At 42.2% G+C, this 11,767-nt stretch overlaps 1 protein-coding gene across 2 annotated transcripts; it reads left to right on the top strand.

The window, feature by feature from the left end:
* The first annotated feature begins 338 nt into the window (after positions 1–338).
* dmrt2b (doublesex and mab-3 related transcription factor 2b) lies at positions 339–4,498 on the top strand. Of its 2 annotated transcripts, XM_051947739.1 has the most exons (4): positions 339–482; positions 991–1,380; positions 2,474–2,576; positions 3,402–4,498. In XM_051947739.1, exons 2-4 carry the CDS (start codon positions 997–999, stop codon positions 4,280–4,282), a joined length of 1,368 nt encoding a protein of 455 aa, XP_051803699.1. In that variant the 5' UTR covers positions 339–482; positions 991–996; the 3' UTR covers positions 4,283–4,498. The 2 variants fall into 2 exon arrangements, with proteins under 2 accessions (XP_051803699.1, XP_022052953.2); XM_022197261.2 differs by lacking the exon at positions 339–482 and having other exon boundaries at positions 673–1,380.
* The last annotated feature ends 7,269 nt before the right edge of the window (positions 4,499–11,767 follow it).

The following is an 11,767-nucleotide window of genomic DNA, read 5'->3' as shown; positions in this document are numbered from 1 at the left end:
AACAGCACAAGTCTAGTAAAACACACAGCTCACACATATGCACCCCCAGGGGCACATTGGAAGTCTACTGTTCTTCCGTAGCCTATGTAATATTACTCTTGGCCTGTCATTATTATGACACCCAGTACTGTTATTTGTCCTACCCTTGTTATACATCTTGACAAATAATCTGAGTTCATGAAATGCTCTTAGTTTACAATGTTGTGCCACAAAACATATTTTCTTGCCATCTTTCGCCTGGAGCAGAGACGTGCCAAAGCTCTGAAAGATGAGAACATTTTGGAAGGTGGGCAGGGGCGGCGCAGGTATGGGGGTTTATAGGGAGAGGGACTTGCTTTTTTGCTGTAAACGGGCTTCCCCAAATCTTTGCTCATGGTCCCGCGCCAGGAGCTCGGCATTGTGGCCCGGTCTACTATCTGCTCCTTCTTGGAAACGGCGTCAGAGAACAGCTGAGAGTGGCTTAACATTTCAAACGTCTGGCGGTAGGCTGAAAAGTTTCCACCCTGAAAACACTGACATGTAGCAGCAGCAGCAGCAGCAGCAGCGGGCTGATGCAGGACACCTCACATGGGTTGGTGCTTGGAATTAGTTTTGCGTAAAAGTTGTGCGCAAAGCCTCTCCAAACCAGAGAACCCATGGGTCACTCTTCATGCGTCGATGTAGTTTTTCTTTTTTTTTTTCTCATGGAAGCTGATTTATTTCAGTTAGGATCATGTGTTGAACTCCTGCCTGTTGTACTGAAGCTGCTGCGGCGTTACAGTTGTTCTGTTTCTGTTTACACGCGTGCGTAAAACAGCTTGGGACTCTCCTGATATTTTAATTGCTAATAAGTCTATTTTTCCCTATGTATTTGTGTAAATAGATACATCTATAGCCACGTTAAATGGGTTGCTACATTTGTTCAAAATCCTTTTTTATTATTTGTATATGCCCAATTTAAGCGGCAACATTGCGCACGAAGGATTAAAAGTGGAATTCTTCTGATATTAGTCATAGATGTCCGCACAGCTGGAAGGAGGCCTGCAGCCGGAGACGACAGCAAAACTTGATGTATTAAAATCTGAAGAAGTTTTTGACGTGACAAGTCCTGACGGATGCGTGGGTCAGCGCGGCCGCCCCGAGGACGGAGGGGAGAACGAAGCGGTCCCGTCTCCAGAGGGACCGCAGCAGAAAGCGCGCAAGATGACTCGGAGCCCCAAATGCGCCCGCTGTCGAAACCACGGCGTCGTTTCGTGTTTGAAGGGCCACAAACGCTTCTGCCGCTGGAGGGACTGCCGCTGCGCCTGCTGTCTGCTGGTGGTGGAGCGGCAGCGCGTCATGGCAGCGCAGGTCGCGCTCCGGCGGCAGCAGGCTGCCGAGGTGAGGAGAGCGCAGGGGCAGGTCAGTGGCCGAGAACCGACGGAGAGATTAACAGATGAGCCAAGCGTAGAGAGTCAATACACATATAGCAGAGAGAGGGAAAATAAAATCATTGCTGGCAAAAAGAAAAAAAAAAGAAAACGGTATGAGACACCAAGGATCCAAATGTATTTTTTTTAACACAATCATTTTCAATAGCTGTTCCTGTGTTGCTTTTTTCTGAAGAGAAAAACCCAAATAATCTAGTCTACATTTTACAAAAGTCCTTAGAAATAAGACTCAGAGTTTCAATTTGCACAAATAGGACTATTATCCATCTGCGTAATATGTGTGTGTGTGTGTCCATGACGCACGGCTCAGAGAGGCACGGCATTTAAATCTCAAGAGCGCACGTTTGCTTTTATTCTTCCAGCATTTACATGCAACAACAACAAAAAAAATCTATCTTTCTCTTTGTTCAGATTAGCTCAAAAATATTGAACAGTTAAGCATCATTAATTCTGAAATGTCTCTTTGCTGCAGTGAGAAAGTTCGGTGAGCTACTTGTATTTCCATAAGGTCAAATTAGTATCTGTTGTGCATTAGAAAGTAAATTATATTACTGCAAGGACACATAATTGCACAAAGAAAATAATTTACACACTAGTTAAAATATTGAAACATATCAAAAATGTTTAACTGCAACTCATAATAACCTTCAGAAGACTCTAACTTTATTCTGCTTTGCAGTTCATTCCAGCTATAAGATGATTTGTAGCAGAAATCAGTCTGAAGTTATTACAGACGAGAAAATGTGAGGTTCTTAATTATAAAATTTGATATGCTTCATTAAATTATATTATTAATGTTATAATGTGTGTATTGAAATATGAAATGTGGAATAGAACAGAGCATTTAGCTGCTCTTCTATAGAAAGTTACACACATATCAGCTCTGTTACGGTGGTGCCAAGTGTAAATGGTCAAACATTCTCGTACTTTAATCTTAGAATCTCACAGACCTCTACCTGGCCTCTACATAATGTATTCGCCCCCTTTAATTACCCTTGGGGGACTGTCTCTGTGTAACATAATTACATCCAAATGTCTAACTCCTGTTCACATGTTTCTCTCAGGGTAAGAGGGGAGTCAGATGTGCAGCTCCGTTGCGGAGGACGGCCTATCAGTGTTACACCAGAGCAGCCGAGCCGAGCATCGTGGCTAAAAGCATCCTGCAGGGTGAAATTTAATTAACATCTCCTTTCTCATTAACAGATCTCTTTTCTCCCAGACTGTGATGAAAAGTGCAATTTTTTTCCCAGTAGTTGAGCAGATCACTTAAAGGCAACTTTTGCATTTATTCTATTGCATTTAATAGATTTGAAGCGAGATCACAAATGAATCAGACTGATAATCCTCTGCTGGTGGTGACTCATTGCATGCTGGCATGTCAAACTAAATGTATTTTACTGTCAGAAGCAGTTTTCTACCTAACTTTTGCCATAAGTCATCAATATATGGCTCTGACCTTAAGCGTAAAACAAGTCTTAAGCCTAAAATAAATTGCTGGCCTTGTGAGGATGCGCTTATTGTCGTCAGATTGCCTGTTTGTCCCCATAACACCCTCACATGAGTGCTTTCTATATGATAGAGAGATATGTATTGTGTGAAAGTATTAACATTCTAATCACTGCACTGACACGACCTCCTCGTGCTCAACAACCCCTCCAACTCTCTTTCCTGATATTATCGCACATAACTAGACACACTTTACTTGGCTAAACACACCCCTTCATTGTTGCTTGGCTATTTCACAACAACAGGCCATTACTGTAATACGTAGCGTGTATTAATGCCTGCTGGCTTACAGTCAAATCCCACTGGAGGCTTTGTCGTCTTTACAGCCCTCTCAGTCTTCCCCTGCTCTCAGTAAAGCAAAAATGACGCAGCTAACCAAGTGCATAATGAAAATATTAAACAGCAAATTGCTGAGACATAAACATAACAATTAATTGGTTCGTTCATAAACTGATTATAGAAATGAAAGTGTGGCTCTGCTCCCAGGGTTGAAATCTGCTGCGCCTCCAGAGGACGACGCCTCCTATTGGTCGAAGCAGGCGCAGCACGACCAGCCGCCCTTCACTTGCCCCTCCATCAGCGCCCGGATGAGGAAGAGACGAGCCTTCGCAGACAAGGAGCTGGAGAACGTGATGATGGAGCGCGAGCTGAGACAGAGGGAGCTGCACCCTGACCTGCCCTTCTCCTCCTCCTCCTCCTCCTCCTCCTCCTCCTCCGCCCTCGTCCCCCTGCTTCACCCTCCACCCCTGCCCATCTCCCCTGGCCTCCACTGCTGCCCTCCCAGCAAGGACCTTAATGCCGCTGCAGGGGCTTTAAGCTACGTGCCTGTATATAAATATAAGCCTCTTTATGAGTGTGACTTCCAGTTTTACCAGTTCTTCCACCTAAAGAGCAGGTCCTCCACAGGAAGCAGCTACGACGACTTTTTGCTCTGCCGAAGCTCAGAGGAGAGCAGCGAGGAGACAGAGGTGCAGAGTGGATGGAAAGATCATGGGAAGAAAAACCAAGCAGAGCTAATACCTCTACTATCACAGCAAAGACTTAAGAATGATGGCAGCACCGCATCAAGTGTTGAACTTGTCAAATCCACTTCAAAAACAACAGAAAGAATGGACTCAAATGGCTCTTCAGCGGTCACACTGTCTATTTCTGGATCCGATCAGCGTCCCCTGGGTGGACCAGACATCAGTGCAGCCAGCAGGACTTTAGATCCCAGATCTTTGACAGCTAAGGGCTGGACTGCAGACGCTCCCGTCCCACAGGCAGGTCCTCACGACGACTCTGTCAAGAGCCCTCACGGCAGCTCAGTCAGGACTCCCACTGTGAGGCCACTACCTTTCTCTGTGGAGGCTCTGCTGAGGGCCTGACAGCCAAATGGAATGTGGGATCTTGCACTTTGTTATATATGGACTAAGAATTTAATCTGAGGCTATAAATATAAAAAAATGCTGTTTTGTATAGCAGGTTTTCAAATACTTTTCTTTAACGCGGCAAAAATATGAAAAAAAAAATCAGGTTTCAGAAATTAAATTACAGTGTTTTTTATTTTCATGAAAATGTATTTTCCTATATTTGATCTTTTATTAAAAATATATCACTGAAAGACAAATGTGTACTTCAACACTATATTTTTTATCTACTTGCCAGCATTGGCCATATTTTGTACAATGCACACTTTCAAAAAGTTAACATTTTTCTATCCTCCTCTGTCAGCAGTGAGATAAAAACGTACTGAACCACTCAGCTTTGATCCTCGCTCATCAATCATGTTCTACTCTCTTTTCCTGCAGTAGAAACACACAAAACAGCCATAAAACCAAGTTGATGCACAATCAAGTAGTGTTTGTACTTGTGTGCTTTTCTCACTTTATGGTTTGATTTTTAAATCATAGTGTGGCTGATCTCTGTGTCAGAAACCTCTTAAGTCAGAAGGGTAGCAATGAAAGGAACATGAGGTGAAGCAGGTGGTTTGCCAAGAAGAGCAATGATTTCCGAAAAATGTTGCTGCAGTCGAGCTTATTTCTTTGGCTTTGTTGCGTTCCAACTGTCATTGTTACTGTACCTAAAGCTCACTGATCACATGGCATGCTGCTCAATGTTTCATAAAGTAGAATATCATCAACAGGCTGGCGGGAACATGAGGGAATATTCACTGTGGCTAGGAGGGTGCCAGTGTTGCCTAGGCGACATTGTTCTTTATTGTATGCCGAGCCTGACGCCAGCTGAGTTTGTTTGAACACGCATTTGATCTATATCCACTTTTTACTTTCCCCCCCTGCAATTCTTTGTTCTGCTCTGTAATCTGGCAGAGATGGAGGTCAGATACTTTTGACAACTCAGGACCTTGTGGCGTCAACACAGAGGTGATAGCACAGAGTCTTTGTTTGTGAACGTCTACCAGCATATCACAACGCCCCCCCCCGCCCCCTTCACAGACAGACAGACAGGGGAGGCAGATTGGCACAAAGGAAGGTGAGATTTCGAGCATGAAAGCGCCAAATGTGCCATTGTGTTTTATTGTACACTATCTGTGTCAATTTTGCAATATTAAAACCTCTTCCTTGCAGAGAGTACAAATTGGCAATTTCGCTGTGATGATAGAAAGATAAGCATCAATCACAAAGGGGTGATAATGACTTCTGTGAAGAATAACACGGCGGATATAAATCCACCTCTCCTCCCCCAGCAAAACTAGGAGAGAAGCTAATTTATCCATTTCCCCCATGTTTCATTCTGAAGTGTCCTTAGCCGAGGTGTGCGGTGGCTTAATAGATAGCGACCCCGCTCTGAAATGCCAGTCACATTCCACCGCTCTTGTTAGGATTGTGCCAGGAACAGACAGATTAGCTTTATTGTTCTGTGCTCTTTGGACGGGTTTGATTTGATCTGCAATCGCCGGTTTATTAACATTTTCCTTTGTGTGGGCGAAGGGAGGAGAGGGCAGAGAAAGGGGGCGAGTGGTGATGGTGGGGTACTGGATTCAGGCCAGTTTGCTGACAAAGCAGTTTCAACAGGTTGAAACATGTTTTTGAATCCGCAACAGCCCCAACCCCGCTCCTTAATTCCCGCTCTGCGCCTTTTGTCGCCCACCTCTGGCTCTCCCGCTGTTCATTCTCTCGTTGTGCCTCATTTCCATTTCAGCCGGATTGATTTCACTCCGTTCAGGGTAGAAAAGCTTTGCTTTGGCGTTTCCTCCGTAACTCTGATATTTATATTTTCATCTTACAGACTCTATCAACGGCAGTGACAGGAAAGATTGGAGAGAATAAAAGAGCCGGAGAGAGCTGAGGAGTGGGGAGAGAGATGACAAAGAGCTAGCCAACAGTTTACATGTGCTCACCATCCTCCCAAACTCTTCCATTTCACCCTCATGCTGTTATTCCAAACTAGGAGGCCGTTTTTTTTCTCCTGCCATCCAGAGCGAGTAAGAGTCTGTAGCTACATACACCTCAGTAGGCCTGCTCTTGGCCTTGCGTGAAGCCATCACACCACAGCTATATCAAACACAACTATCAAACCGATCTTTTTTTCCCATTGCCTTCATTTCCTTTACCACCTTTCTATGTTTACACTAGCTGTGTGCACAGGCAGACATGCAGGGAAGGTAAATTCTCATTCAAGGGAGTTTTTCACAGCCTCCCTTCAAGACCTGCTTGGCACAGTCTGACCTCTCCACTTGTTTGGTATGATCAGTTAGCTCTCCCCTTGGACACACCATCAGCAACATTTAGTATCAAGGCTCAGTGGAAAGCCTTTGATCGTCCTGCCAACTCCCCTCATTACAGAATGAGAGTCGGCTAAAAGCATATGTCTTGGTGTGGCAAGGTCGTCTCCCTTGGCGCTTCTCGGAGAGACAAAATCTGAATTTAATGGTGTTGTTATGGGATGTTTGGACAGGGAAAACAACTCTCCAGGTTGATGAGGGCGCTGCACCTGACACACTGAGTTTGGATAGAGAGAAACTGCATTCCTGATCAAAGGTTAGAAAATAATATTCTTGTTGGGGAAAGAATGACCGCAAAAGAATGACCGCAAGTGGAACTGTATCTAGGCTAGTTGTTAAACTGTTTTGTCTTGGTACATTAGCATAACAAAAGCAAACGGATATTTTACAGAACTAAAACAGCGGCTCTTATTGCTGCCTGAAGGTTTACTTTCTCATTACCTATTCATACACCTTAGAGATGATAGAATTACATGTTTTGCCTTCAGACTAATTAATGACAATTTATTAATTTAGGTGCTATATTCTTGTGGGAGAAGATTACTTGAAATTTAGGTCCATAACATGAGAGAGGTGGTTTGATTTTGAATATGATGGCATTTACAACAAAAGATCATTTTTAACTGCATGCCAGTGACCTGAGAATAAAAGGCAGGTTATCACTCCCATGGACTCTCCTTTATAGACTTAAATTAAGCCTGAATATTGCTGTGAGATGTTTAAATTGGAATGCCATCCAAATAATCTGCTCTAATTAGAAGAGAGATGCAAACGTGTAAAAAATGGGTAGTTTTGTTTTAAATATACCATTTTTTTCTCTGGTCTTGTATATAGTAGCTTCAACAGAGCAGAACTTTTGATGTTTATTGTGGTGTAGGCTGAGTTGATTTAGCTTCAGTGCTTTTTCCCTTCTGGGTGTTTCCCAACCCTAAATTCAACTCATTAAAAAATAAAAACTTTTTATTAGCATTTAAATCTAAATCCCAACAAACACTGAAACAACTTCAGCCCTGTTTTGGCTGATTGTAACAAACTGACAGTGACTTTTTCAAAAAGAGATTCCAGACAACTCACACGCTATAAATTATTCAGTGTGAGTTGTGTTGATGTTGTAAAACTGCATTAATTAAAAAGATTATCATTTTTCACTTAGACGAGAGAAACCTAAATCCTCTTTCCCCGAGTAGAAATATTTGAATTTCCTGCACGGTTTATTTATTAGGAGTTTATAAGTTGTAAGACGCCATATTCAGTGCGCCGATGAGTTTAATCATTACATCCCCTTCAGTATTCCCTCTGTTTGCCTTAACAAGTATCATGCAACATTGAGTATCATGGTTCAGGGCAGAGCGTTTGATGTTTCTGCCAACTTGCCATGCACTTTGGATTCACTCCTGTCCTACCCTGCCCTGCAACAGCGCTGCATGCTCTCTGGTGTTTGGTAGCCAAGCCTGACTAAGAGATACTGGTGATGGCTTGTGTTACACTGTCTGTGTGTGTGTGTGTGTGTGTGTGTGTGTGTGTGTGTGTGTGTGTGTGTGTGTGTGTGTGTGTGTGTGTGTGTGTGTGTGTGTGTGTGTGTGTGTGTGTGTGTGTGTGTGTGTGTGTGTGTGTGTGTTCTTGCTACATTGTGAGAACCATTTTCTGCATTTAACTATCAAAGTGAGGACATTTTTACAAAGTGAGGACATTTTGGCTGGTCCTCACTTTGAAACAGCCATGTTTGAGGGTGAAGACTTGTTTTTAGAGAACAGGTATGAATTGAGGTTTGGATAGGGTTAGGGTAAGGATTACGTTTAGGCAATCAGTTGTGATGGTTAAGGTTAGGGTAAGGCTCTAGGAAATGCATTACACCTATGGATGTCCTCACTAAGATAGAAGTACAAACATGTGTGTGTGTGTGTGTGTGTGTGTGTGTGTGTGTGTGTGTGTGTGTGTGTGTGAGACATCGGTACTGGAATCTTCCTTTGAGGCCAGAAATGAAAGCATCTTATGTGCAGCATTGCATGAGTTAGCTCACAATCATTTTGATGCAATGCAATGACCTCTAAAAACAATAAACAGGATAAATACACTACCAGTCAAAAGTTTGGATGCACCTTCTCATTTAATGTTTTTTCTTTATTTTCATGATTATTTACATTGTAGATTCTCACTGAAGACATCAAAACTATGAATGAACACATATGGAATTAGGTAGTGAACAAAAAAGCGTGAAATAAATCAAAATACGTTTTGATTCTTCAAAATAACCACCCCTGATTACTCCTTTGCACACTCTTAGCATTCTCTCAGTGAGTTATGTGACAATCGGCGTTGGTTTGTCCGTCTGTCTGTCAGTTCATTCGCAACATCACTCAAAAACGGACTAACGGATTTGGATGAAAATTTCAGGGAAGGTCAGAAATGACACAAGGACCAATTTATTAGATTTTGTCAGTGATGTGGCTCATAGTCTGGATCTACGGATTTTCTAATGATTTCCATATCATTGCGAGATAGCGTCACAGTAACTATGACAAGTGAACATTGCTCAGCTGCCTGCTGACGATCACGATCGCGATCCCACTACAAATCGTCCATTGTGGACTTATCGGGACTTATCCATTGGAAATCATACAACCACTGCGCAGCCTTGGCGGAGTACTGCGCTCTCTGTGTGCTTATCTTGTTACATCTGCACTCATTAGATTGTTCAGAGTGAAGCATCAGTGTGTCAGCATCATGTTACTGGTGAAGTAAACTGGTGCTTATCTGATTTTCACGTCCTAAAAGCAGAAACACAAAACATTAAACTTGGTCATGAAGGTCATTTTTTAAAAGATTTCATCTGGCGGAAATCATACGACTGAGCCGCCTTTGCAGAGTACTGTTCTCCCTGAGTGCTTTTCTTGTTCTGTATATGTCAATTTATAGTTTTGATGTCTACACACATTCACACCTACAGACCATTTTGAGTTACCAATTAAGCTCAGCATGTTTTTGGACTGTCAGAGGAAGCTGGAGAACCCAGAGAAAAAGAATGCATTCACAGGGAGAACATGGAGAAAACTCCCAGGAAGGCTGGGATGTGAACCGGGGATCTTCTAGCTGCAAGGTGAAAGTGCAAAACCACCAAGCCAGTGTGCAGCCCCCTTCAGTGAGAATCTACAATGTAAATCCTCATGAAAATAAAGAAAAAACATCAAATGAGAAGCAGTGTCCAAACTTTTGACTGATAGTGCATATAAAAGAGAAAACTGTTCTTTAGGTAGGACCAATGCAGAGCAAGATCCTTCGTCTGTTCAACTAAAAATGGGCCCAATGTTGTAAAGCCTTTCACAGTTTGACAGGCCAGTCTTTTAATCATCGTGTCCCCCTCCAGCCAGTGGAGTAATATATTTAGAGTCTAGAAAACACTGCCAAGAATCATTCATCAAAGCTTTCCCAAATTTGACAATGATATCTGAGACATGTTTGAGTTATATATTTTGATCTTCGGGAATCAAATCGTTGTATTCAAAAAAAAAAAAAGTTTAGATCACAGTGGAAGATGTATGGTCTCTGCAAGTGTCAGACCAGCAGTATGACCAGAAATACCTCATGAGAGATGAATGGACAAACACACAGACAAACAAGACATGCTCAATAGATCATCCCACCAGACAACCAACTTAAATCTGTCTGCTCGGTACAGACAGATTGTGTGCACTTCAGGAAAGGCTGGGCTCATAAGTCAAGGACCATTTCACAAAAAAATATAATTACCGCCCTGTGGTTGTTTGCCTCCACCAGCCAGTCAAGTTGTAGTTTACATCCATGTCTGTCCGCACTCATATAATACATACAGTCTGGACTCTGAAGTGTCTTAGTTTAGAGAAAAACAAAAAACAGTCTCACGTCCTGTTTGATTTAAAAAATTGTCAACTAAAACTAATTCTAATAGAACACAGAGTTCCAGCTTTGGCAGCAGACAATGTTTTGAATATGGATGTTACAGCAGAGAAGTTACAAATTACAAAATGTGGAAGCTTCACACACATATTCAACCCCGTAGCAGAGAAGATCCAAAGAATACACAATTACTGCACTGTCATGGTGCTGATGAATTATCTGACATTCGCATAAAATACAGTCTTACTTAGCATATTGATTCTTGAGTTGTGTTCATGGTGACCTTTGACCTCTAAAATATGTTCAGTTCATTATGGGTTGAAGAAATTCCTACAAGTCATTCCTGAAATATCATGTTCAAAAGAATGGGACAAATAGATGATTGGATGAACAATAACAAAAAATTTCCAGCTCTGGTGGGAACATGATACATTTTTCCTTATGTTGCCTTTTGTTATGCTGAAGATAAATGTATCCTTCATTAACAAAACATGTTAGGAGTTTTGATTTTCTTATAACTCGCTACTAAAATCAAACAAGCATGTTCTCAAAGCATTCAAATGTTGCTGCTCAGACTCCAACCTGGATTTGTTCTGGTCCAGCAAATATCTCTGCAGAGATTAAAGCCTCCAAAACTCGTCTCTGCGTATCGAAATTACACAGGTTGTTTCCATGAAAACGATCCCTTCCGGCCTTGAAATGGCTTAGATGAACTCTACACCGCTGCCTCCTTTAGAATGTGCCATCTATGAAGTCTTATTTTCCACCCACCAGACCCCCTCTTGCTGCAGCTCAGCACACCAGCTCACCTCAGACTCTTCAAAAACTATTACTAGATATTGTCTACTCTGATGTGACTGAGCCGATCAGTTGTTCATGTTGGTCTGTTATCTAATTCTAACCCTTCCCCCAAGTACAATATATATCCAAAGATTAGAGAGAATCCTCAGAACTGATGCTTGCATGTACTGCTGCTCTGTCGGTGTCACTCCTCCTGATATCAGTAAACCTTACTTGCAGTCTCCAGTGTGTTTTCGTGTCTGCCTCCTCATCCTCTCTCGACATCGCTGGAATTCCACAACACTCTACACTACACAATGGCAAGGTGTAATGTGAAATATTAATAGTGGAACATGATATGTCTAGTAGTATTAAAAAACACCACATGGATATGTTAACAAAGAAAAAAAATAACAGCTTTATTCAGATTTTTACATATGAGACAATTCAGTTAGAGTTATACATATATGTTATA

This window comes from Acanthochromis polyacanthus, chromosome 4, assembly GCF_021347895.1.
Source record: "Acanthochromis polyacanthus isolate Apoly-LR-REF ecotype Palm Island chromosome 4, KAUST_Apoly_ChrSc, whole genome shotgun sequence".
Taxonomy (NCBI): Eukaryota; Metazoa; Chordata; class Actinopteri; family Pomacentridae; genus Acanthochromis; species Acanthochromis polyacanthus.
This window is presented reverse-complemented; position numbering and strand designations above follow the sequence as displayed.